Here is a 27823-nt window from a genome sequence, read left to right as displayed (position 1 = left end):
GCTCAAATGCGACTTGTTTTAGTTCAAATAAACCTGGCTGTCCATATGTTTAGATTTCTGTATTTGCTGAAAAGTGTGACTAAGTAAATAACAGCGCTATTGATCATTCGCCTTCGTATGCAACCAAACACCTCTAGGGTCGCTTAGGTACAACTATTTAATATGCAATGAATCAACTTAAAACTACACAATGAGGTGCCTTGAAGGATCCTATTCAGCTCTCACAAGATTTATTCGTTATATTCCATATACGTTAAATTTCTATTGTAACCATTTAATGAGAAACGCCGAAAAACTACATCCGCTTGCATGACAAGGTTCGCCCAACTGCATAGACATTGACTTGCCTTTTTTCGTTTGCTTCGAATATCGTTCGAAGCTTGCCCGTCACGCTATGGCCGCCAGTGAACGTTATTCATCGGGTATAAATCATTGCGATATACAATAACATCAACCAAATTATATCTTGAATTAACGTTTAATGGTAGACGGTTTCCTTTGTTCGCCACAAAATATCGTGCATTGTTGATGTAAAGGTAGCTCTGCGCTCGACGTACCATGGTAATTCGAAAAGACCCACAACAAAAGCACGTCACTTTTTCCTGCAGTTTATTCGAGAATCGTATTGTTACAACACACAGCACAGGGCCAAAGCTCATGTGCACGAACACAAATTACTTTTAATTAAAGAAAAAAAGAACTGGGGGAAAGCGGGTTGGGTCGATGTTCGTTATGAGATGTGGTTAACAGCTTCGTTGGAGTTTCGAGAGGTGTGTAACCTGTTCATCCATGAACTGCACCATGACGCGGGTTGACTTTGTTACGCAAACACCTACAAACGTCAAAGGTAAAGTGATACCTGCGGTTTATTGTCAATGGTACAAAGTCAATTAACATTAAATAGAACTGCGGATCAACATTACGTCGGTTATCTTTGTGCTTAATAAATTATTATGGGATACTTTGGCAATAAAATAGCCCAGGCGAAAAAAAACGAAAAAGAAGGAAATGCTGTTAAATCGGCTTTTTAAATATTAAAAGCCGGTTTCGTAGTTGAAACCTGATGTAAAGAACCACTCACCTCCCGTGTTTAGAACAAGGTTAATCCTCATCTGTTTACACTGTTCTTGTGTGAGACGGGAGTACATGAATACCGATGTGGAGTCACCGACCAGGTCCTCAATGAGCGCATTCATGTCGGTCATACCGCAGTTCTGACAAAAATATACCAAATATCAAGCATCCTAACAAATTATTTGCAACATACACGGTCTATCATTACATGCAAAAATTATACACTGTGCATAAATTAACGAACATTTTATGACCCATATGTCCCCGAACATTTTATTACCCCTAAAAATGTATTTTTGACCGTTCAAAGTTTGTTTGAATATGGAAAGGCAACAATGTCTTGTAACATCGTCAAATCAATCGTTATGCGTGTCTGGCCTGGCACGTCTAATCGTCTCTACTAACACGTTCATTTAATATCCCATAAGCAGCCAGAAATCTATAATCCCAACACACAGTATACCTCGCGGGGTTTCTCGGGGGCGATCAAGGCGATGGTTTTTGCCACAGCCGCTCCGCTGGCCGATCTGTAATGCTCTGCCATGTATCGGAGAGCTTCAAGGGTAGACTCGTGACTGTAGCGTGGACCGTTGATATGCAGATCACGAATGACCTGGCGGATCTCGTTATCGCTCATTTCGGTAAGATCTAACACCGTTGGGTGGGAAGAAGCTTCAGTCGCCCCGTAAGTTACCAAGTAGATGGAGTCGTATGCCTGCATACATATTTGGCTTTTTTATCATTGCGGACGAAATTTTAATATATGATGGTTCTGTTTAGATAAGAAAAGAAGAAAGGCACGATACAATATTGAAGGTGATATAATACTGGCATTTTTTTAGTTTTCCCATTATTTAAACGAACACTAAGTAATAAATAGTCCTGTAGGTAATAAATATTACTAGCGCAAATGAGATTCAAAGGAATGCCCGGGCCTCTACAAATTGTGCGCTTGAGTCAAGGCTCCACTGCACCCAGACTGGTGAGCAGCGTTGTTTCAAAGTCTTGTTTTGAGTTCAAATCTCACCAAAGCGTGACTTTTCGTATCTCGCTTTGGCTTATTACGTAAATGTGGCTGTGATCCAGCAAATGCTGCGATGCAACTTTAAATGATTGATCAATATCTGGTAGATTTCGAAAAATACGAAGCACAGTTGGGCGATTTCGGCTAGAATACAACACTGCTATATATCCATATACTTACCCCGGAAATAGTGTTTATTAAATTGAAGTTGATTTGTGGCAAGGCAGAATGTTAACTTACCGCGTCGGACCTCTTAGATTTCATGGCAATTTTGCGAGCCACCTTTGCAGCTGAAATGCGATTGGAGTCCGCACTCAATGATAACATGATATACAGGGACTTGTGCACGGGGCTTGGACCTAAATGAAAGCACAGCATAGAGAAATGATAATACAAATTGACATAAAACTCAATTTTTCTGCTAAATTTACAACAAAACGTACAGCAGTGCATGTAGTTCGAATCCATCATAGACCTCATGTATTGGGAGAATACTTGGCGATACCAGCATGGATCGACAGGGTATTCGCCCACGTTACCAAGCGAACAGGCTTTCTTGTACGTAGCGTAGTGGACAGAATAATGTGCCGGGAGGTTCGATGGAAGGTTGCTTTCGCATGCGGCGACACCGCGGGACTCCGCATCCCAGTGCATAGGAATATGCTAAAGGAATATTTGACATTTTTAAAGAGTGCGTCACACTTTCAAGCAACTCAAGTGCTGACATCTCATATAAATACTGTTTAAAAGAACCTTTCCCCCATAAGATTTTTGCATTCGTAAAAAGCTGCTATACTAACTGCTCAAACATAATTTTGATATTATGTTAAACAGTAGCCTATTTGAAAACGGAATTAAATGCAGAATATATATGTGGTTAAGTACAGCACAAAGAAAATATAACAAATGTCTTTTCACAGCAGTTTCGTCCCGTTAAATATATGGCGACTATTCCAAGAAATGGTCAACTTACAGACATGACTCTAGCGCAGTTCTCTTTGAGGCTATAAGCGTTCAACAGTTCGGTTGTAGTTTGGGCTTCATCGCCATTAGGCAAGAAAAGAGTGGGGATCCTCCCATCCGCCATGGTGCCCATTGCTCCGATGACGTAACTGACTTCGTTGTAAAGCTGGGGAAACACCACAAAAACTCAATAAAATCTGGGGTTTGCTTTCAATTAAACCACATGATAATGTAAGATTAGGAAGCAAGCAAACGCGGACCTTTTGAAATGGCAAAATAAAGTAGCAAGATTATTGCCGAACACTTTATACCACTTTAGTTCAATACGTTTAGGCGACATTAAGCCGGGCTAAATTATTGTGAAAACGCGGCGTTATTTTGAAGTTTATTTACTCAAATTCAGCATCGGTTGTTACAATTGACCAAATAAATCAATGCAAACGTACTGTTATGAAATCACGGAAAACAGCAGATCAATACCTACCCTAATACTTCTAAGGGATCGATTGTTGGCGGCAAACTTTATCACCAGGCTTAAGTATGGGCACTGGCAGTACGCCTTGTCTCCTCGGTAACCACAAATCACGTCATCAGCGACGTAAGGTAAGTTGACCAGTTGGCGGGAGGTTGTGGTGACGTAGGCTGTACGAGAGCTTGCGAGCTCAATGAGTTTGCCGGGCAAAGCTGTAATAAAAAGCGAATTACAACATATGTCTATATCCTCCGTGGCGCGGTCACTTGTAAACCTTCAGCTAAGTCAGCCAAACTTCTACCTGCATTTGTGGGAATTGTGGGCATTATCAGAATAAGTACAATTGCCATGAAAAAACGTTGAGGAAATGTGCAAAGGTTTAGGACAGGTCAAAGCATTTGTTGCAGCTATATACAATGCGCTACTTGATGCTGTTTTCTTTGTTTGACAACATTCCCCATCTAATCGGTATACGTGGGAGGACCAAATTGACTCATGCGTTGTATGCACACAGAAACGGCGAAATGCATTGTTGTATGTAAGATTCATCTCCATATACATGCTTGCCTTTAGGTCATATAGTTACATTAGACACGCGCATACCCAAGATCAGGTTTCTTCCTTTGGAAATGACGCTGAAACGATTGCGCGCTGGGTCGGTGACGTAAACATAGCTACACTGGCTGTTTTCCTCTGGTGTAGGCAACTCCAAATAAACTCCATTGCTTGTAATTACTTGGTTTATGGTAGGTGTCAGAATGTTGTAATAAATAGGTCCTGCAAAGATGTGAACACGGATAAACTACTGCTGCATCGGGGTCACCAGAATTTTGCAGCTTACCTTGCGAGTTAAACAAAAGCCACCCAAGGTTGATGCCCCAGCTGCGCTGCAAAAAATTCCAAAAACGCGCAATGGGACTGGTCTGTGTCAATAACTTGGTTGCATACTCGTAGTGGTAAAAATGAACGTTCTGTGAAGAAAATACTTTGGATAATATTTAAAACCCATAATTATTTTGTATCGGTTTAGTGTACATACCTCAGTGGTGGTGTGCATCAGATGAATGTAATCTTTCACTTTGTAGCTGACCAACACGTTAGTGCTTGGTAATTTGTCCAAGAAAACGTAACTTAATCTTTTCACCTGTAAATAAGATGCGAGGATTTTGTAAAATGATTTCAATAAACAAGTGTCACACAATCGTTATAGTCATCTGAAATTTTTTTTTGACTTAGCTATTATATGAATGGATATGTTTTTCTAATGCTACTGGACATGTTGCTTATATTGTTCTCCCAAAATTGCACGACTTTACATTCTATCCATAGCTTTATAAAACCCAAGTATAACCATTGACATTATGATTTTCACGAAATTATGTGTTTAGATTTTACAGTTGCTTATACAAACATATATTTCTGTTTGACTTAAAAGAAGTAAAGTCGACGAGAAAACTAAACCTTGCGATAATAGCTTTCGATTTGTAGGATCTTCTCCACCAAATTGTCCAGGAGCGCCCGACCAAACTGAGAGATCGCATTATTTATAAACCGTTCGAGTGTCGTCCGGTACAGGATGAAGTCGTTGGATGACATCCAACTCTCGAAGAACATCTTGGCCAGTTCTTAAATAGAAACACAACATGTTGCTGTTGACTCCAGGATTCGCGGAAACTAAGTGCACTTTGATTGCACTTTGAGTGCACTTTGAGTGCACTTTGAGTGCACTTTGAGTGCACTTTAACACAAAGATAAAGTTGCTTTGTAACCTGTTGTGACCTATTAATGACAATTTTGGTCGCTAGACGAGAAGAAAGTCATTTATACCCCAGACAAAGCAGGCTCAATCTTACACAACCCTTTTGTCTGTGGGATCATTCGGTCTCCCCTACATCCGCCCCTGGTGGAACTCACCTTTGTTGTAATATTTGGCCATGTAGGCAACGTTGTACTTGACGATGTAATGGGCAGAACGGTCGTTCATGTAATTCACAAGTTTTTGGCATGTCATACTGATGTAATCGCACAGCGCATCGCTCGCTTCCCTGTTCGTGATACTGAACCACTGCAAACATTTTTGAGCGTTGAATCTTGTTGTGCAATAAATCGATTTTATTGAATTGAATCAGGAGCCCACAAACAGTTTCATATCCTTATTGCCAACATTGGTTGTATCTGCCACAAACCGTTTTTGTTGGGACATTAGTTTGCATATAATCTTACCCTCCTGAATTTGCGTTTGAACTCGGTTGGTCGAACTGCTGCTTGATAAACCATTGGTGTTGTCATCATTGAAGCAACCATAAGGCCCTTCATTCCGAAAATTTCTTTGCTCCACTCCACATTGCATACTTGGTGTGTAACGCCTTCAACCTATCATAATATACGCGTTTACTCGCAGAACTTATAGATACGCAGACATCTTGACAAATCTCCAAATAAAAAGCCTCAATGTGCACATCAAACATTGGCACATAAAACGTATTTTAATGCCTTTCTTGGACGGAATGAAAAGGAACGCGTAAAGGAACTGTTAAAGTTCTGTACCTCTACGTTGCAGGTCAATCTAATCGCCCTCTCGGTGTTAACAATACACGTATAGGGGGAACCGTTAATGTCTTTGAATCGAATCTCGAATTCCCGAATAGTTCGATCTGCATTAGATCGCCTTGTGGTAATGTTGACACACTCACTACTGCCCACTAGTGAGAACGATGCGTTGAAAAACTCCCATGTTCTGTAATGAAACACGATAGTTAAACGCATTGAAACATCTAAATTATGTGGAAACAACGCATATGCTTTTGTCACTTCAAATCCACATGTAAAAGGTCATTCCTGTACCTTACGTTCCAGTTGCCGTACATCCAATAAAATTGGTTCATGGTGTAAAGGTTAAGTATTGGTTCATTGCCAACGTTGAGCAGGGATATCTTCATCTCTTGGTTTAACTCCGGAATTCTGTTACAAGAAGTAAATCGTTACAGATTACTGCATCTAAATATAGTTTTTCTCTGCATAGAAAAGCAATGGCAAAGAGTGTAAAAAAGGAGTTGATGATTAGGATAAAACATGCTGTTTATATGCCCCAAATGAGTGTTGGAAAATATAAAAACATCCGACACGCGAAATAGTAATAACACACAGGTCCTTGAGAGCAACAAATTGCAAATGCAGCCTTAAAAGGATTAACTACCGCATAGCGTAGGTTATTAACTAGTTACAGTTAAAATGGAGATTAACAAACTGGGACTTGTTAACTTACTCAACAGAGGAAACTACCAATTTCCATCCAGTATGGATGTTGTTGTTTGGCGTTTCCATGATTATCGTAACACTGGCAATTCCAAGATTTATTCTTCCCAATACAACAGAGCTTTCTCCTGTTTCAAGTTTTGATATATATGTTAGTTTCGAAAACCTCTTATAAGATGTGGCCTTACCGTAAACGGGATACAACTGATTGAAGACATACTGTTTTAAATTTGCGATGTACAGGTCCAGTTTATGTGCTGCTTCGACACTTAGAGCCAAATCCTGTGTACAGTAAGCGGCAAACTATGTTATAGTTGGAGTATTTTAAATGACTTCTAGTTATATATTTGAATCTAAAACCAATGAATTGCGAGAAAAAATCACTGCAATTCCAGTACTAATTCACACAGAGCACTTGCTTTAGGAATGGTTTCAGCATGTTATTACAGTATGCAGGAATACATATTTCGTCAATTTCTTACTTAAATACACCTTATTAAAGCAAATCCTTTGTGTAAAAAACTGGTCATTTATAAATACGTATTAGAGGCAATCGATTGTGACGATTTAGCACAAGGTGCATTTAATTCGTTCACTATTTTTTACTAACTCGCACACGACTTTGCTGTTTACCTGTTTGATTTTAGCTGGAATGTTCTTGAGCACAGCATATGCGCTGTACTCGTTTATTTTAGCGTAAAGTGCCTCCATGAAGAGAATTGGAATGTTGAATCGGGCAACTTCTGGTCCCAAGGTATCACCCTAAAGAAAAAAAGCTGATAAATCACAGAAAATCCTAAAAGTTTTAAACTTATTAGGTTTGCAGGCTTTGCAAACCAGGCATTGCAGCCTAGATAGATCAGTCACTTTTTCCTGACAAGTCGGAGCAAGATTTGATCTCCTGTAGCTCAATTGGTAGAGCGTTGGGCCTGGTTGGCCCAGGATCGTGAGTTCAAACCTTACCGGGAGTTTGATTTTTCAAATCATGCTCCGACTTGTCAGGAAAAAGTTGCTGATCGAGCTAGGCTGCAAACCTAATGATCGCGATACGATAGCTGTGATCGCCAAGCAAGGACCTCTGCAATGGGGCGATACTGCCAAACAATCCTTTCGTGAAATATTACTAAGTTTTAGACTTACATACTTTTGAAACAGTAAAGACATATTTTGCTACCTCCAGCTTGTTGCAAACGCATGGCATCGACATTGTAGTGGCAGAAGCTCTTTCTGCGACGCAGCGAATCGCGCGCCCGGTACCCATTTTCGCTGTCATCGTCATTCCCATCAATGTGTCGTGTTCGTCGGTCTCTGTAGTCATTGAAACCTCGTTCGTCCCCATCACCCAATGCAAACTCACAGGACGAATTGGGAATCTGGATAATTGAATTTTTTATTTGTGTTTGCTTACGTTTTGAACGTATACAGTGTGTTTTTTTCTCTGTATTGTGGCCATACACGATTTTACGTTCGCTTTAAGACCTTTTGGTATTCAACAACCCTGGAAATATCATGATATTTTTTATTCTCTCGTGTATCCCACTTTAATATAAATTATTTAGCTGCAATAATATTCTTTTTGTTAAGACTGCATGCATACTTCCGATTGCTAAGATGAAATTCCACTTTATACAACAAACATAAAATAAGATTACGTAGTGGTGAGGGTCGTAGTTGCAGTCATCTTCGGGGTTGTACAGGTCACGGTAATGATCGGTCGTTCATGTGCATCCATAGACAATTTGATTTCAATGGTGGCGGTTACTCGTTTGCATCTATAATTTTCGAAAGTTTAGAGTAGCATTTGACCACATTTCCAAAGCGTTATTGGCCTTGACCTTAGTTTGGGTATTTATAATATTTTGCATTCTGGTTGCAATTAGTCTTTGTGAAATGAATTGAGAAGTTACTTAGTACAGAACAGCTACTTTCACAGATGTCTACGAATGATCCCTTGCTTATTCTATACTTTGAGGACATTGCGTTGTTTACTTACTCGGGGCAAGTTACATTCATAACGAACACCTCGTCGTTTCCGACTGTTTTCAACCCAATTTGCAAATAGTCTTTACTCAAGTATTTGACGATTGGCTTAAGGTAAGGCTTCGCGTAAGAATAATACGGCTTTCCAAGCTGATAGAACTTGTTCAAAACGTTGCTCACTGCAAAAGATAAGTGTAAATGTTAATCAAAATGCTATCTAACTCCAACTCCTTGACGTGTTTTGACCTAGTTTTGGGTCCATTCTGTTCCTCCAGGTGTCTATTAGTCTCTTGTTTGCGTTGCAAATGTACGTTGAAAGTCGTGTACACAGGTCAGGATCACTGACATGGAATCTCTGAATTGAATGAAAAAACAGTTTTACTACACAATTTCTTGGTGAAACTTGAAGGAGTATACGCCCCATAACAGAACAGGCATTTTACCGTTCTGAGGGTTTCCTCCAGCCATGGTTGATCCATCAAACGGCTGGTGTTGAATGTGACAAGGAATTTAAGAACTCTAAGCCAGTCAGCGTTGGGAACATCGTAGCCAATCATGTAACTCGCATCCATTTGCCATTCAGCAACGGTAACGGGCCTTGCTGGTGCCTTTGCAGGAGTTGGCTAAAATAGTTACAAGTGAGTGAGGAGTTATTGATAATTTTTTTGTGCCAAATATTTATAAGACTATAGCACTCTCACCAGTTGTTTTCCTTTGGCAACAAACGTACTGAAAATAAACACCACGTAAGTTGCCAAAAGTAAGCAATTGCTAAGAGTTGCACAGTCTTATATGGTGCATAATACCACAGCTAAAAATCAGTAAAAACAAACATAGGATTACATTATTCTTTCTTATTAAAGTAATATCTAAAAACGGGATGAAATAGAGCAAATCCAGAATTACCTCCGTTCTCGTACAGGTGACAGCCAAAGTGTTGGGCGTGGTCTGCATTGGTCTGCCTGTGCACTGGTAAACAGTATTTCTGTCATTGTAAGTCAACACTGCAATTTTTGTGCTTGTGGCTGCCTCTAACTCATAGCGGATATTGACACCATGTGGATTGTCCGGAAGTCCAGTCACTAGATCGTTAAGGACAACAGATCTTGGAGTGAGATTCCAGGTGGTCTTTGTCCACAGGAAGATGTTGCTGATCATCAGGTTGCATGTCCATTGCTCGGAAGGAACAGTGGTGCGAAGGACGACCGACACAATGTGGTTGAGCATCGGGTAACTGAAAACAATATTTCTGAGAACAAGGAACACAAACACCGATAGAAGGAGGAACCAAATTTCAGCAAAAAAATATTCACAAAATTTCACTTTTGATGGTTAATTCAACTTTGTGTCATTATTGGAAATATATTTAATCTTAAATAATGCAATTACTACCTGGCTGTGCTTATCTCCCATCTAAGTCGTATTGGCGTCAAGGTGCCGTCAACCCCGAGTGACACATTAAAAACCATAAATGAAGGAATGCTTATGGAGCATGACCGCAGGTTAAGATTCCATGTGCCTGCTGATGTGTGACGGTGGTACTCTAGGTCAATATCGATTGGAAGAACGTCCCGCATGTCACCCATAGTCTTCAGCATAAAGGTCATTTCATCCAGCATAAGGGGTCCTGGGCAGTGTAGTGTAGAGCGATGCTTAACCCTGTATGCAGGAATATGTTAAGTTGTTTGCAAAGTGGCAGCGCGTACCTATAACGTGGTATTTCTCATGCACGAAGGTGGCGACTCTTGTAACACGTAGTCCGTGAAAAATAAACACTTGCGTTAGTTATTGGGAATATTAAGTATATTGAGATTTTTTCACAGTAAGTCAATTTTTTTTGGAGAAAAAATAGTTGTAGTTGTACTGTCCGCACCTAACATACATTCACACTTACTATAGTGTACATTGTGATGTATCTGCAATTCATTACTAACTAATCGTATTAGTAGCACTTTACCATGGTGTGGTCATAGTCGTTTCGCAGATGAAAGCCATAGTTGCGGGTGTCCAAGTCCAAGTGTTCATTGCGTCCCAGTGATTGAGTGTCATGCGATAATGCCACGTTTCCACTGACATCGTAAAGGTGCTGTCCATTATCAGATTTTCAGGCATCGATGGACCGTTCATCTGGACATTGGTGGTGATGGTACAGGCAGAATTTGCGCAGGTAATGGTCATGGTGGCTCCGGAATTTTCGAGACTCAAATCGAACATTCCGTTGTCGGGGACAAGTCCTTTAAGCATTGGAATCGTACGGAGCATGGCTGTTATTGGAAGGTTGACATCCAAGTTGGAAAGCTGAATTCTAGAAGGAATACAGATCACTTCCACTTGACTGAGGCAATTGGATACGACCATGTCACTGTTCAAAATCAACTGGTTGCCTGAAGTAATACGGACGTGGTTCATCATGTTTGAGGCAGGACTGTGCACAAGCGTAATCGGAAGGTTGTCTTGCATTCCTATACTGATCGTTGTGGTTTTGGCTGTGCGGTCCTCGTTTGGTTTCATCGTCCACACTAATGTCGTGGAGACATCCATAGGCCACATAAGATGCGAAGTAATGTTGTAAGATCCGCTTACAAAGTCTGGCGTGCTTATCCACTCCAAGTCAAATGATTCGGTAAAGTGGTACCACGGCTTGCAGCAAGCGCCTGTCGGTTGGTACATATCAAACAAAGTTGTTCCATGCCATCTGTTGTCCTCGAACCTCCAGTTTGCAGTTGATTTCAAAAGAGGAAAATCGACGGTGGCGTCCAGGCTCATTCTCCTTGGGTCGCAGATTTCAATTCTGCCCATTGTGTACGTGTGGTAACACTCGGAGGAATAAATCCATCGCTGAGTGGTCATCCACTCGCCTATAATTACCGCTGCATAGACTTCTCTTCCCACTAATTCTGCGTTCGGTCCGAAAGTTAAATTGAAACTGCTGGATATGGGCTTACCAGGAGAAAGCAAATTCCAATAGTGGGTGGTGGAGTACATGTACCCTTTCATCATGTTGGTATTGGCATCTACAGCCATACTTGAACGATACCACGATTTAACCACAGGAACCATTTTGCCAGTCATGGGGTTGCGGAGTGTCATAGACATTGTCATGTTGTCATTTACTAAGGCTTGTGAGTACTGTCCGGTGAAGGTCATGTCCAAGAGAACAACAGGTAGATTCAAATGGACCAGGGTTTCCAAGCTAATCGGGTCGCTCGGTGTAAGGACAAACCTCACGTTGATCATCTTGCCCAAAGTGTCCCGGATGTGAATGTTCCATTCGCCGCCCAGCTCGACACGTGCATTTCCTATTACTGTGAACTCGCACGGACAAGGGGCCTCGGCGCTGCACTTGCATGTACGCGAGAATCTAAGGTTTTGCAAGGAGAAACCGACTATATTCTGGTCGATGTTGCGTACGAGACTTGCTGTCATGCCGCTAAGCTGCCACTGGTGCATGCCTAATGTGATTCTGGCATCGCGGACCTGTATTCTGTCTTGGTTGACATCCACATCGAGTAGCAATAAGGCGTCGCGTGTATCAGGGTAACTGAAAAGAACAAAAATACTGTTTAAGAATATGTGGTAAAAACAACGTTCTTTTTAAAAAGTCTTGGTTAAACTGTAACAAGTTATTTTGTAATAAAAAGTTTTTTGCGCGATTTTAACAAATCAGGTTTATAAATGCGTGAAAACAGAGATATTTTGACAAGTAGGTAACAACTGTGCGTTAGTTGCATTTACCTGCAGGTGATCAACGCCCTTGTCGAGTCAACTTCAATCAGATAACGTAGGGATGCATAAGGACTGCGGAGCTGCATTTTCGAGCTAAGAGAAGTGGACACTCGGTAGTTGTTCTTTGTTTCAAGCAAGATGTTCTCGTCTAAACCGCTGCTCTGTATAGTAATATCAACCTTGTAGCTGGACTGAGCAATGTCGATGTGCTTTACAATGAGCCATGCAGGTCTGCTCTCCGCCTCAAGCCTTCCAAGCCGGATGTTCGTACTGCCTTTAAGGTAAAGCAAACTTTCGCTGTTACGCATGCGCGTCGTGTAGTTCATGATGATGTCTGCTGTATCTACCAACAAAACTGTGGCGTTGAATTGTTCCTCAGTAGATTTACTTGCGTCGTATTTGGCGTAGATGGCGATGGGTCCCATGCACGTTGAGCAGGAATAGAGAGGCCAGGCGGTTGAAACCATACTTCTCCACGTACTTTCCTTCACAAATGGCCAAACGTTGATGGTCGTGTTCCAGGTAGTTGTGAGCAATCGTCCCCAATCCTCAGTATACACGTTTAGGTTATCAAAGAAAGCAAGGCTGTTGGACGTCCTGTACTCAAACTTCAACAGATGAAGTTGGCTTGAAGTTGATATCGATGGAATGTGGAATGGAAGAACTGGGTTGTTGCTACCTTTAAAGTATTTGTACCTATAGGTAGCTTCTACGCCAAAGCTGACCATCATGTCCCAGTGGGTAGGCATGGCTGGTGTGGTTTGATACATGCATCGCCACGAGCAAGGAACAGCAAAGCCGGGAATTCTAACAGAACGACCTTCCAGATTCATGGACTGCAAACCGTTGTCCCAGACAATGGAGTTTGAGAAGATCGTCGGGGAATTGAAGTTCAATACAACGCGAACGGTCGGGGTCAATTGCAACGTGGTTTTAAAGGTTAAAGTTGGAGTGGCGACGTTTAACAAAAGGTTGTTTTCCATCCAAGCGCAATTCAGGTTGTTTTCATACAGTCTCGCGTTAAAAGCGAATGACGAAGGGGTGAAAGTTGCGGTAATGTTGCAAGGAGAATCGACACCTTCGCCACATAAAGCCTTCGTGCTTAGTGTGTTTCCGGCTAGAGCAGCTTGAACCTTTATTAGAGGTTGGTTGTCGGCTAGCATGTTGATGTTAAGGTTCCATCGAGATGCAGATGAAACACTTCCAACTACCGTGGTGTTGTAGATGGCGTTAGAAGTAAGTGGACGGAACCTAAAAGCACATCTTGGAATAGCTATCGACATACTGTCAGCCACCACTGTAGCTCTGTACACACAGTCGAGTTCAACTGGCACTCCGTTAGTAGCGACACTCCACATGAATTCCTCATTCTCAGAGTAGCGTGCTTCGACCCTCCACGTACCTGTGTTCAGTAGGGCCTCAACTCGTGGTCGGTCCACCAAGACTCGCACTTTCGTTTTCACGGGGATAAACATGATTGGCCTTGAAAGCTCGCTTGTCAATTCAAGGAGCTTGCGGCTTCTCGTTTGTTCCAAGATAACATCGAGGTGATCAATCATCATGGTTGGGTCGTGCCTCCCGTCGATCTTGATGCTAGTTCTTGATGCAGCTCCTGACCAGACCGTGTCCATACCGAGGGTGGAGCATCTGGTTCGAGAATAAACGTTTGCTGCTTCCTTCCCAGCAAAGAATACGCTGAAGTCGGGACAATTTGTGATCTAATAATTTAACAAAGTATATTAGGGACCAAATGCCGTACTTTTGGATTCAATATATTAAAACGGGTCGTAACTCGTGTATAGTTAAGAATGTTGTAGTAGTATTTCCTGGTAAAGTTCATTTAAAGTGATCTTTAAAAATGTTGTCAATGCATTAGTATAACACAGATTGCACATGTTGAAACCTACATAGAAAAAAAATATTCTAAATTCCAACCTGTGACATTGAGACATTTGAGTACATGCAAGTTTTCCGGCCTGTACAGACTGTAGGAAACCTTGCCGCAACAACAGGTCCGTGATGTATTGTTCCCTGCCACAATGATCTTGGCCCGAAGCTCATCGAAACATCGTGTGCTGATGTACTACTTGGGGCATCAGGCTTTATCGTGATGTTAAGCGCCAACGGCAGTTCCAACACGTTATTGGATAAGAATGAATACATCGACTGGTAGAGATTTTCATATCTGAAGTTAAAACTGGTTCGGAGGCGTTTGAGATCTTTGTTTCTGATAATTTCGTATTTCCAGCTTGTGGCGATTGCAGCCACTTCGGGATGATTGTGAACAAATTCTATATTCAGATTGTAACCACGGTCTTTGGGAGCAAACTCGGCTAGTTCAGATGGCGACATACTATGTCCTTTGATGCTGAGGTCGGTTTTGAAAACAGTTTCAAGCAGAGGAACGCATCGAGAGCAAGACATGTTACAGACAAAATGGTAATCGTCGAACCAATCGCCTGAGGCATTCAACCATGCATTGGCGTTAAACCGTCTTTCACTGAAGTAATACATCAATGAGGCCGAAACGTCGTGATCTGTAGTGGTTTGCTTTATACTCTCCGCAAAACCGAAGGTTAACCTGTCATTGGTATAGTAGCGATTCAACAAGACATGGACGTAATGTGGTAAATATAGGTAGGAAAGCATATTCTTATGCACGTCAACGCCAGTCCTCCATTCGACATCCAACCAGCTGTTTCTCAAATACCGACTGGTCATGCTGAGGTACGGTAGCTTAATATTCAAGTTATGACATTGATTGCACACGTTCGGCATCCAAGTCATGTGAGTGTAGTAAGATATTTGCTCAGGGATCGCCCACTTAAATACAGGACTCTTCGAGGGCGTTGTAGTCCAATCCATTTTTAGTGAAGTTGCACCGTCAGTTGTTTCCATAGCAACGAGGTCCCACGTTATACAAGTTGGGTTATACGCGATATCGTACTCGCCGATTCTGACCTCGTTTTGTTGGTTGGAGTCCATCAAAGTGTTGGGAATGTCCTTTGCTGGTAACAAGGCTCTGGTGGTCATCGTAATAGCAGTGGTATTGGGCGTCATGAAGTCCATTTGGGTCTGCCATGTGTTACATGTAAGGGTGGCTTGGATCGCTCTGTTGGTGGGCGTGGTCTCGGTAAGATCATATCGTAGGTTAACAAAAGACGTGGGTCGACCGTCGCGTCTCATTCCTTCCAAATGAACAATGTTACGGCAATTTCCAGTGGTGTCGTTGATGCTCCTGAGGCGCATGATGATCTCAGTGAACGGAACCATTGGCATGGCCATTTCTTCGACCTTGGCCACGGTGAGAAACCCTGTCATGGCTCCGTCCGTCACAGGGTTAGTTTGTATGCTGAAATGACCGATTGTTGGTCCTGGTTGCTTAACGGTGCCCTTCCTTAACTAAATAAAAAAATGCAAATGGATTAATTTTGTTCAAAAGTAATCGAGTTGTTTAAAAGATACAGCAAATATCTCGTTGTTACTCTGATTATAACATACGGTTAACAAAAACAGTTCAATTGATCATACAAAGCTTACCACGACACGAGCTGTGTAACTTGCAAGGTTGGTATCTTCGCTTTTGACCAGGCCTTTGGCCATGTAGTGTCCCAGGACTGGTAACTGGAATTTACCATCCACAGTGTAGGTGGGTGCTTCGCTGGAATGCTGAAGAAATGAAAACATTAGCTGGCAAGCCATGCTAACTTTACATATGGTTTCTAGCGTATAGACCACGACTCTATATTTAGAGCAGATACGGGCAAATACCTGGCCCGTTTGATCTTTATTTCTAGTAAGTCAAATGTTAACATAAGTGCTTCTAAAGAACACAATTTATACTAAAGAAGATTTGTGCAAGCTTTATTTGCAATTTGGTGACAACTTACAAACGTTATTTTTTATAAATAAGTTAGTTTATTCATAAATTGTTGAGAATGTTTGCCTACCCCAGATTTAAAACTTATTTTACCTAGCTGGGTTAAGTATACCATTTGTTTGACATTTTAAAGAAATTATAATTATTTAATTTTACATTCAAATTATCCCGTACAGAAGATTTCCGTATTTTGTTACTTACGTGGGAAAAGTAGCTCATAAGCTCGTAGAAAGCACTCTCCGGGTTCGCCTGGCGGGAAATTTTCAATTCGTTGTTGTAAGCGTTCGTTCCGTCAGGTCTGACCCACTTAAAGGCGGCTTGGTAGTAGTCCATTGGACTCTGTTCGTCTTCGACATCAATGCGTTGCAATGCAGACTTGAGTATCACCACCCACGGTTGCTGGTCCTGGTAGGTGTACTCCCAACGGAGTTGGGAAAGAGTTGGGAAGTATTTACAGCCGATTTTCCATTGGTTGGCGATGTTTGTGTCCGTAGCGCTGGCTCTTCTTCCAAGCTTCAATAAAAATGTATATTTTAAAAACGTAAGTTTCATTTGCCTTACTATGTATGCTTCTCCATGTCAGTAAATATAATTACAATTGCGACGAATCTCCGCGCTTGCAGATATACCTATTTATTTCATGCAAAAACACGATTGCTGGTTGCAAACATATTTAGTTTACATAGTATCATTCTTTATTTAAAATGTACTGCTCTTTTGGCATAAAATTAACGTGCTGTATTGTTACGACGTTTCGTCCGCGATTCAGCGAGACTTCAGGTATTGATTCCGCAGTAAACCACACATACATTCAGGGGCACAAAATAAAGAAGGACTCGTTGACACCGATTGTCAGATCACGTTTGCAGGGGCAAAACACTGCGAGATGTTTCATTCTTTATGCTTGCGAATGTATTTTGTGAGTTGGGGCATTACTGCAAGCATAGAGGCTTTATTAAATTGCATTGTAAAACAGGTTTCTTACCGATACTTCGATACCTTTGCCCTCCACATTTTCGTTGTTGATGATAGAGATGAGTTCGCCCGTGTTAACCTTTAGTTGATAATGGAATCTTTCGTCGCTTCTCAAGTAGAGACCAATGTCGACTGGGTGATTGAAACAGTTCTGTGCATAGACAATGAAATTTCCGTAATTGATTTTTGACCATGGATAGTTAGAAATAACTAAAGAACGCTACAACCTGTATTGATTTATGCTTAACATCAAACAGACGATTTTGGGGCTGCTGCTTTAACTTTTCAAATAGTTTACCTTGTAGTGAAGGTGGGTTCCCCTGTTGCAATTGCTTTCGAGACACGTTTTAGCGCATTCCGCAGGCCGGGGAATCACCTTTAACAATCCGTTTACAACAGCCAAGTTGTTGGTTCTAAACGTTTGAATAAGTACCGTTATATAAGTTAGACAAAAATTAAATGAAGCACATATAAAATATCATTACTAATAGATTTAATGCGATCAAGACAAATATTGTCGTGATATTGTTACATATTTTTCGCATTGTTAGGACCAAGTCTCGTGTGATGCTCCGTTGGGTGTGGCAACAAAAACAATGACAGCATTAGTTGCTTGGAAACAAATACGGTTACCCTTAGATCGATATTGCTTTTATAAAAAGGATATTTGCACTAGATGGGAAGGTGAAGGAAGAACCCTTCTGTAAAAGGTTACACATGTTCTTACGTGAGAGTGATAAGTTCAGTTATTTCTGGCAGGGGGGCAAAGTTCATGGTCACTTCATACGGTTCCACATTCATGCTCACGCTGATGTCGCTTTTATGGCCAACGTTGACCAAGTACCCTGCGCCACATGTAGCGCCACCTGGCAGCTGAATCGTGTGACTCCATTCCACGCTGGATCTCAGTCTGTAAAACAGTTAAACAACTGTTTAGTTTTTCTGGATCGGCAACTTTTATACAAAACCCCAAGTCGTTTGTCTTGCAAGGATTGTTGATAAAAGTACGTCTTTATTGGCTGCATTGCTAATAGAAAAGAGTCCGACAACGCAAATTTTTATCTGTTATACAGTACTTGGGTGAAATTACATCCTGTTACACGGATCACAACCTTATACTCCATAGCGTTATATTACGTTAATTCAAACAGACGATAGTACAGGCGAACATTATTATAGACCTTCGGTTTTGCACCAAGGTGCTACAGATTTTAGAAGTTTAAAAACTAAATCAATAAAATCGTTTATAAACCCTATCTTCGCCTCTGAGTCGTTAAATTTCCGAGAAGCATTTCTTCAGTTTACCAACGAATCCGGATGAAGGGTACTTACACGGGTTTGGCCATGGCAGAAATTGTCCCTCTTCGATAAAGGAAAATGTTTCGGATCTGAGCTGTCAGTGTTGATTGCAAGTTGTAGTAATATGCCAAGTTGATATGTTGGACGTGGGGCAAACCGATTGAAGTAGGCGAGGCAGTGTGTATTCTTATTGGTTCATCTGCCTCAAGACCGTTGAAAGTTTTGCCACTCTCAAACTCTTGCGAAAGCTGCCGTAAACAAAGGTTTGCTTACAAGGTATTCTTCTCGTATCAGTTAAATTTAATAAAGTAAAAATATTTAGTTTACATAACATGCATAAAAAGTATTCAGCGCCTTTCTTTACGCTTGCATTGTTTAGGAGGTATTTTGTGAATAAATTGTTGACGTGAAATAAAGACTGGTGATTTGACAATAAAAATTACTTTTTGTTCAGGAAGGCTTTGAAACTAAATATTACTAATCACAATGTGCAGAAGCATTTACTTACTTTCCATAAAATGTTAAGGTTCAATCCTCTTAACCATGGCATCTTGAAAAGGTTGTTTAGATCAATTTCGGAGTTGAGAAGTCTAATGTAGATCGGCCAGCTGTCTTGCATTTTCAGCATGTCGTAAGCGACGAATGCCTGCAAAAAAGCGGTCAGGAACTGTGTCTCTACCAGTATGGTAACTGCATTGTGGATCGGGGGCAGATATTAAGAGTCCCCCAAATATATTGATTATCTTTGTTGTGTATGATATGACGAGTAATTACCTCGTCCTGGATTTGGGCAAGACTACGTAGTTCGCCTTCTGTGAGGGGCGGCATCTCGTTCGTAGCGCTTGCCAGGAGTTGAGACAGAGGTAGGTTGAGCAGCTCTTCAAGACGCGGTTCCTGGAAGAGTCCTCCACTTCCCATGAGAGGACGAAGAAGTGAGATCATCTTGTTCAAGTCCAATGTCAACTCCAAGAGTGTGAGATTTTTACCCTCAATCTGAAGAGCAAAATTTTTTACCTTCAAATGTCTCCAAAAAAGAAAAATGCAAAGCTTAATTAAATGAAAATGGCAGCAAAATAAAAGCGTTTTAGATATTCTGACATCGTTCAACCTTTCTATGTTAACTTGGCCGTACAATGAACTTAGTCAACATAGTATTACAGAAGCACGTTCGTATGTTAACAACACAGTTGAAGGCCACGTAATCAATACGTTTACAATATGAAATTTATCAGCTCAGTGATGGCTTGATTGCGAAAACCATTTTCTGTATTGAGTAATATAATAATAGTACCAAACATATTTAGATGGCATTGTGATTTAAATCAAAAAAGGACTCACCTCTCCGCTAATACCGACATTGGCCAGCAGAGGAATAATGCTGTCTAGTGGCATGATGATGCTGGATTTTACAAAGAAATTAATTTCTCGTCGCAAATACGGGACGTAGATTGGACGTGCGTAGTTGTATTCCTTCTCCGTGACTGTTTTAACCTGATTATGAAGATCCACCTCAACCCAGTTGTTTCTTCTCAGCGACGTCAAGATGTTGTCGGCAAAGCTGTACATAGGGTTGTAACTTGTTTTGGGCAAGGTTAAACCATAGGAAAAGGTTGTGTTTTGTGACGTGTGTTCAAACACATAAAATAGTGAATTTGTATCAGGCCCATCAAGTTTTTCCACCATTTTTTTTACATTCACTGAAAACCAGTTAAGCAAATAAAATTTGTATCACACTCTTCACATTCTCCACAACATTCCCATCATTTTAATATTATGGTCATGTGCATCACAACAAACCAAACAAATAATTTGGACAAATCATACAACGGACAATAACCATCGCTCTTTTGTATTGACGATTTTACTCGTGTAAGTTTAAACAAGGTAATCCTAAATTACTTTTATGGGTGCTTAACGTGGCCCTACCTCCTGCTAAGCATGCAGAACCTTGTGCCACGGTATTGGATTTGGGTCTTGATGTGTTGTTTTACGTAGTACTTCACGGCTTTCGGTGTTTCATCCAAGGCGACTGCACAAAGCAGGGGTTGAACACAACGTGAAATACGCATTGTTTTGAAACTTTAAATACACCTTTACCCGTGTTGTTGTTGAAATTACGAATATTGAAAAACAAATCCGGTTTTGACGTTTCAATTCCTTATGAACACTTATATAAACTACTTGATTTAATTAAACTACCAATTAACAATATTTTAATGTTGGCAATATTTCAAGACAATATAACGGGGGAAAACACATTGGGCAATTGACATAAGTTACCGATGTCGGAGATTCGTCCGAATTCGCCCATTGTTGGTTGGTTATTGATCAAATAAACGTAACAAGAAAGTCGGACTTCGATGGGGCGACTGTTGTCAGCAAAGATCGTCATCACTTTGGCTCTCATCTGAGTGTTTACAAATTTTCGGTCAACAAATGTTAAGTCTCATAGAAAACCATATTAGTCAAATGAAGCTTATAGGCGAGCTTCTACGGAAGCATTACATGCAAACGCCTACCTGCAGTTTACTACACATAAACCAGCCGCTGTCTGTATTTTAGTTACATTGTGTGGTTCTTTCCTTCATGGGCAAGTTAAAAACGGAACAAATGTGACGATTTTAGATATACCTTTACCCAAGCACACCAAATAAATACTAACAGGGTGGCCGGCACAGTTGTATTACATACAACCCTATTGTTCATTTATATTTAAGAAAGATCATTGCGAGGGACAATGACCATATGTACATCAAGGCCTATATTAAACAAGAAATTGTTACTTACTGCCGGTGTTAGAGTAAGTTTCTTGAAAGCTCTCACAGCCTCCAGCGCAACGGGCTTTGGTGCATTGACGTTATATGCGCAGTTGACAAAAAACACAGGGTTGAGTTGAGCAGATGAGGGAAGTGAATTGAGGGCCTTCGTCGCAGCAATCATTAGTACTTCGTGTTCTAAAAATATTTACTTTAATCAAATGGTGACGAGAATAAATTAAAATTCGGTTCTTAAAAAGTATTGCAGTATATGGTAACCGCGGAACTCATTTACATTTTTACATTTAATCTTTGCTACAAACAATTGTGATCCTCGCCTTAAAATCACACACTACAGATTAGAATTCTGCACAGAATATGTCTCTCGTACCAACAGTCAATTATTATACTGTGTAGATGCATTGTCAAAAGTTTGGGCTGCGTAGCAAACAATCAAATGGAAAACGAGTACAACTCTCTAAGCCTTGACACGGCCCAGTCAATATGCATATCAGCCGCTATCACATACCGTTGTAGGAGCTTGAGATCGAGCAATCCGAGTTAAGAAGGGTTTGAAGGAAGTTTATGGCCTGTATCACCGAACTATCGAGTGTTTCAACCCGATGAGCTTTTACGTGACGAACCAATACTTTTCCGAGGGTCAGTACTGAAAGAGGGGATGTTCTTTGGGAAGCAATGTTCTGAAAAATGTGGCAAACGTTAGGATAGAACACATTAACAAGGAATATGTTGAACAAAATGACCACATTTGCTCGGAATTAGTACTATTGCTAGTTGATTTTTGGTTAGTTTGAGTTGGCGAATATTGAACGATACTATTCCTGGAATCACTCCACATTCATAAGAACAACCATTGCGTGAATGACAAAGAGCGATGTGTGTACTTTCCAGTGGTTTACAACAAATTGTTGTAAGTGTTACGCCCCGTTACACACCTGGCCACGTGACGATACAAACAGTGCCAATGTTATCCATTTCCCCTTTTTCTTACGTTTTTCTTACGTTTTTCTTGCGTTTTTAGTGTTCATGCGCTTGATGCATTATTGTGTGACATTACCCTGAGGAAGTCTCGCCGGATGGTAGACGAAACGTCGGTTTCAATAAACATTTTATAAACTCAAGTGTCAGAAGAGCAATTCCCAATAATTTAACGATACTGTTTGGGTTACGGTTGTTTAACGTTATAAAACTTTATTTTTCCCTCCATTTTTCCTATTTTGTCTATATGTAAGCTTTTGGTGGCCTGACAAATTCACATTTATTTTATTCACATTTTTTACTCATATTTTTTTTGGTTATATTTCTCTGCATTAACATCTAGCAAATGTATCCAACTTACGTATGCAAGGGCTACAACTTCAGCACTTGGGTTTTCAAACTCAGCCACTGCCTTCATAACACCGCTTTCAATTTGCGGCGTCCAACTAGCCATGCTATTGGATGAAACGAAATTTTGCAGTCCCGCCTGACATGCTAGTGCTTCGCGACAAGTCGGTAGGTGGCAGCGAAGAGCCAGGGAGCTACAACGGTATAAAATTTGCACCCAAAGCGATCTGTAAAATACAAAGATTAGCTGTTACGTTTGGTATCATTAACATTATGTCATTCGATGACCAGAAATTTTAATTATTTATGTACATTTATAAGCGAATATGTGCGTGTATGTTTCTCTGAATTATGGAGATATGTTGTTCGGGTTATGCCACAAATTTAGAACAATTGCCCACGCACTATTATCGCTTTCAAAATTACTTGGCTTAAAAATGAGGGAACTTCAAAGCAGATAAAAAACATAATTCGCTTGGCTATATCAACATATATTTGTCAAATATTTGTTCTTACGTCAAACTTTCCATTTGCTCTCCACTGTAAGTTCGCGACAACTTGCTCCACAGGGTTTGAATTTCGGCACTGCTCAGTGTCGGAAGGTACCTGGCGATTTTGGCGAATTTTGCAGCCGCGTAAGGGTCATTCGGGGTCAGTATCAGGTCGCGCATGACCGATTCAGGGTCAAAGGCAACGAACTGACCTTCGATGACCTCCTTCCATTGCTCCTCGTAAATGACCGAATGTTTGGTGTAGGCATTTTTGATTTGGGCTCGTTCGGCTGAAAATAACAGTACGATTATATGTGATAAGTAGGAGTCAAAATATTCTTGATTTTCTTGGGCGGGATCGCCCCACTGCGCAGGCCCTTGATTTTTCAGATCTCGCTCCGACTTGTCGGGAAAAGTGGCTGATCCAGCTTGGCTGCGAAGCCTGTGAACCTTATGATCAGAATATTAGAGCTGTGATCGCCAAATACAAAGGGCCTGCGCAGTGGGGCGATCCCGCCTTGCTATGCGTAAGCATGGCATTACTTCTGAGTCAAAATATATGACACACTTACGAATAAAACTAATTTTTTTCAAAAGGACAAAATTTTTGCAATTTAACCTTTCATAATTCATGCCTGTCTGGTATGACTCCATAGGCATTTTTCATGGCAGTTTGGGGCTGCTCTGTTCGTTTTAAGACAGTATATTCGTGCGGTATGCTTTTTAATATTCACCCCAATGTCAGGTACGACAAACAACACAAAATGGCAGGTAAATTTACTTTGTGTGATACGATCGTTGCTTTCCATTGGAGCAAACGCTTTCCTTTTGATGTTCATTGTGATCTTGGCGCGAATGTTATCGCTGTTACCCAATAACGGAGCAACCAACCACTGTCAACAGAAAAAATTCTCAAAGAAAGCAAGTACGCTTTGAAGGAATAATTCTTTATATATACATTGCAATATACCACACATAATTCACTGACGATGCCAGGCATATTTATTACTGAAAGACCGCTCTTCTGGCGAAAAATTCTAAGTATCAACGTTTCGATTGCTATGCAGCATTTTTGCCACATGAGTCGTCTTGTAGCAATATACCACACATACCAGCTATTAAATTCGCAATACCATCAACGGAACATCGCATGTTTGTCGACATTCCTACCTTTAGATAGTCGTTTTCAAGCGCAACTCCGGGTTTCTCCTCCACACAAGCAACTTCCTCGATAACCCGACCGCGTTCCAACAAATACTCACATTTCTGCACCGGCGGCTTCTCCATTTTTTGCAGAGCGCCCGAGATCTGTTGAACGTTGCGTAATAGGTTTTACCTGTACATGAACCTATCGAAATCCCTATGTTGGTAAAGTAAGAGCGGCAGACGAACAAAAAGTATTTTTTTTTATGTCATTTTAGATATCATGCCATTAAGTATATCAGCCCTATTTTTAACCCAAACGCTTTGTCAAAAAAGAAATAATCTCTGTTTGTTTCATGCGATGGGGCAAAAACGTCAGGTCACGTGCAACATAAAAATTAAAATTTATCATTAGAAATATTCCAAATGCAAAACTTTGAAAACGCTTACCAGGTTGCTAGCGAAAGCTCTGACATTGGGTGTCTCGCCAGGTGTGTGAACTTGTCCATAGTCTTCAATGCGCCACGGGAACTTGAAGTTGTCCGTGTTCCTTTCTACCGTCACGCGTCTCGGAGCCCCTACCGCCACCGTGCGGATTTCAGCTTTGACGTTCCCGACACCGAAAATACTTTCCTCCTCATACTACAACGGTACATCAGGTTTGTTCAAAGCTAACAAGCAATGCACGGATTGATGTCATTGATGGTTACGCGAAGTAAGAATTTTCAACAAAGCTTACGAAGTCAAACGGTTCACTGACATGGCAGCCCAAGACTTGTTAGCGTATCGTAATACATAAATAGATATTAAATGGAAGGGGAGCCTCAGGCGCAAATTTGTGAATAAAACACGACTGTTAAACCAAAGATAGTTAATGGAAGGGGAAATTACAACGAGAAATATTGTAGAACAAAATTGTAACCTCGACTGGGACCTTCAGGTCCGCGCGTCTGAGGGTGCGGAAGTCGATTTGCAGAGCCGAAAGAGCAGCTTTCTTGATGTTGAGCACATCGGAAGGCTCAGTCGGGTCGGCAAATACCTTTGTGATCTGAAAAGGTCATGATGGTAAACTGTTTGGCTTAGATCAGAAACAAAAAGGTTTTGGCCTGAATTGGACAAATTACACCTTGCGAAATTCAGGTTTTGCGAAAAAGATAAAATTTTCGGAAATTTAGTGATTTCAACTGCAGCAATGACAGTGTATGTTTCGTGGTAAAACTGTATTTTCTAGCTTTGTCATTTGAAAAATATTGTCCATGAAAAAAATGTTATACATCATAAGCACAATTGTAAAGACAAAAAAAATGAAAACTTACGGCTTAAAAGAACTAAACAACAATTACCATTCCGTCGCCAAAGTGAAAGTACACTGGGTTGCGTCGCATCAGCTTTGAGACGCGGTTGAGTGTCGCCGACTTAGTGGTGTACGACAGGGATCCGTCAGGCAGCGGAGTGCTTTCGTACACCTCGCACTTGTTGAAGGACAAGGTGCCCGCACATTTGTACGGGATCTTGATTTCAACCGAACAGCTGCAGATGACAATTATTCGACGTAAAGTTTCCAAAAGCAACAAGCCATATGCAAAAGGCAAATATTCGAATAGGACAATATTTTAGTCCGTATCAACATTTAAGACAACTACACAAAGTTAGTACATGTCAAAATGGCAAAAATTGATTCTTTTTAAAGTAATTTATAATTCCACTTTATACATCTCACTCGGTTCTGCAAAGGACGTATCACTAGCTACATTTAGTTAATGACTGCAATAAACGGTCATTTCGTTGACAAATTGTTCAGTTTCTTGAAACTTTCGAGACTTACTTGAGCAAAGCGCCGTTTTTTATTTCATGTTGTTGGGTTTCAACAATTCCAACGTATTGATACGTGTACTTGTTTCCGAGAAAGAAGTTTTGCACAGCTGTGGAAAACAATTGCTTAAGTTTGTATGTATTGAGGTACACCTAAATATTTCTTGTTGCGGCACTCGACTGCTCCGTGCCGATATTCTCAGCTCAACTTACGTTTGCATGGCGGAAAGTCGAAGAAATCTTCGGTTGCTGTAAATATAAATGTAATTACAGGTAATATTTTCTGTTTGAAAATACAAATTGTTACGCATTTAGTTTAGTTTTTCTGTCGAAATCGTTACAAATAACAAAACAACAACAACAAAAACTGCTCCTCACATTGAACAATCAACAACGCAATTATCATATTCGTTTTTTATGTATGTCAGACAAATTTTCAAATACTCACATCCTATAGCTTCTTGTCCTTTTGCCGCCACAGCAAGAGTAAGCAACCACAACAACAAGGCCGTTGCGAGCCTCATGATAGCAAATATCGTTCGGAGAGTTTGTCGAGTAGAAAAATAAATGAGAATTGCCAACTTTTTCCGAAACAACTCTCGCACAGAATGCTCAGGCCCTCGTCGGCCCTTCCTTTATATTACCAATCGCAGAACCGAACCTTGACCCCAAGGAAATCGACACGCGGGGCCCAATAAAGACCGCAGGCCAATTTGACGCCGTGGTCGGTCGGATCGGCGCCAACAAAGGAGTTGTGGGTGACATAATGAAAGTTCCAGGCAAACACGTCCCGTTGCAATATCTGCAAGCATGCAAGTGTGCGGTTTGTTATCGCAGTCGCCGTAAACATGTAGTGTGAATCGGAAGCTTCCAGCAGGGTATGCACAGGATGCTACACGATTAGCAGCTTCATCGTATGCTACATCACAAGACCATATATACTTTTGCTGAGCCCATCAACATAAAGAACCATATAACAAAAGTTAAAAGCCACAATATTAAGAGCAAATTTAAATGCTTGTGATATTGATTTTTTTACAAAACGTAATTTAGTATGACAAAAATGTTTGCTCTTTAAACCTGAAAAAGGTGTGGTTCACTTTAAGAGTAGAGCACTGCCACATCAGCTGAAGAAGCTGGAGTTCGTCCTTCCTACTCTGAAATAAAGCAATTCATTGGGAGTTGTTATCTTAAAGAACGACTTAAGGAGAAGAAAATTACGTACAACTGTGAAGACAGAATTATATTTTACTTGAAACTACGCATATTTCATGCAATGGCATGATTGGCAGGATCGCCCCACTGCGTAGGTCCTTGCCAATTACTTGAAACTGTTTGTATTTCAACAAACTATACATACAATCGGGCGCAGCCAAAATTTAGTAAATCCGATCAACTTTTAACCGTCACCGTTAATCGTTACCGGGTCAATGATTTCACCGAAACTAGGCACTCGTTTAAAATTACGAGATTGTACCCGAAGTGAGCGACCCTCCACCTATTGGCGTTTGCTTTCTCCAGCGCAGAGAAGTTGTATTTGGGCCGCAATGTTTGGCGTCTGGTGCCAGCTGTCTCACCACCTTCACCACCTGCTTGAACCACCTGAGTTCGGCTGTTTGCAAAACC

At 40.9% G+C, this 27823-nt stretch overlaps 1 protein-coding gene across 1 annotated transcript; it reads right to left on the bottom strand.

Annotated features, from left to right (window-relative positions):
• Positions 1-743: 743 nt before the first annotated feature.
• On the bottom strand, positions 744-26721 carry LOC145909451 (uncharacterized). Its single transcript, XM_082996841.1, has 51 exons — positions 26646-26721; positions 26411-26446; positions 26211-26307; positions 25729-25915; positions 25308-25433; positions 24836-25027; positions 24413-24550; positions 24024-24135; positions 23268-23532; positions 22765-22978; positions 21934-22105; positions 21436-21602; positions 20929-21055; positions 20575-20677; positions 19987-20206; positions 19423-19641; positions 19157-19294; positions 18682-18896; positions 18077-18259; positions 17648-17762; positions 17360-17500; positions 16576-16887; positions 16035-16163; positions 14430-15896; positions 12504-14212; positions 10726-12309; positions 10161-10427; positions 9675-10002; positions 9212-9391; positions 9015-9123; positions 8782-8947; positions 8441-8560; positions 7963-8161; positions 7422-7550; positions 6977-7070; positions 6799-6916; positions 6378-6494; positions 6081-6270; positions 5757-5906; positions 5448-5598; positions 4995-5158; positions 4573-4677; positions 4375-4504; positions 4137-4310; positions 3546-3745; positions 3072-3227; positions 2542-2761; positions 2339-2457; positions 1538-1789; positions 1082-1214; positions 744-832 (listed from the first exon to the last, which is right to left on the bottom strand). The coding sequence occupies exons 1-51, from the start codon at positions 26719-26721 to the stop codon at positions 744-746; spliced, it is 12504 nt and encodes a 4167-aa protein (XP_082852967.1).
• Positions 26722-27823: the final 1102 nt, after the last annotated feature.

This window comes from Ascidia mentula, chromosome 7, assembly GCF_947561715.1.
Source record: "Ascidia mentula chromosome 7, kaAscMent1.1, whole genome shotgun sequence".
Classification (NCBI taxonomy): domain Eukaryota; kingdom Metazoa; phylum Chordata; class Ascidiacea; order Phlebobranchia; family Ascidiidae; genus Ascidia; species Ascidia mentula.
The sequence above is the reverse complement of the archived record's forward strand: the minus strand, read 5'-3'. Positions and strand labels throughout refer to the sequence as shown.

Bases quoted from the DNA above. Each gene is read 5' to 3' on its own strand.
- LOC145909451 (XM_082996841.1), bottom strand. From the start codon at position 26,721: ATGAGGCTCGCAACGGCCTTGTTGTTGTGGTTGCTTACTCTTGCTGTG. The intron at 12,310-12,503 runs GTAAATGCAACT...TGTTCTTTTCAG, and splicing joins AGGGCGTTGATCACCTGCAG to TTACCCTGATACACGCGACG. The intron at 5,159-5,447 runs GTGAGTTCCACC...TTTCTATTTAAG, and splicing joins GGCCAAATATTACAACAAAG to AACTGGCCAAGATGTTCTTC.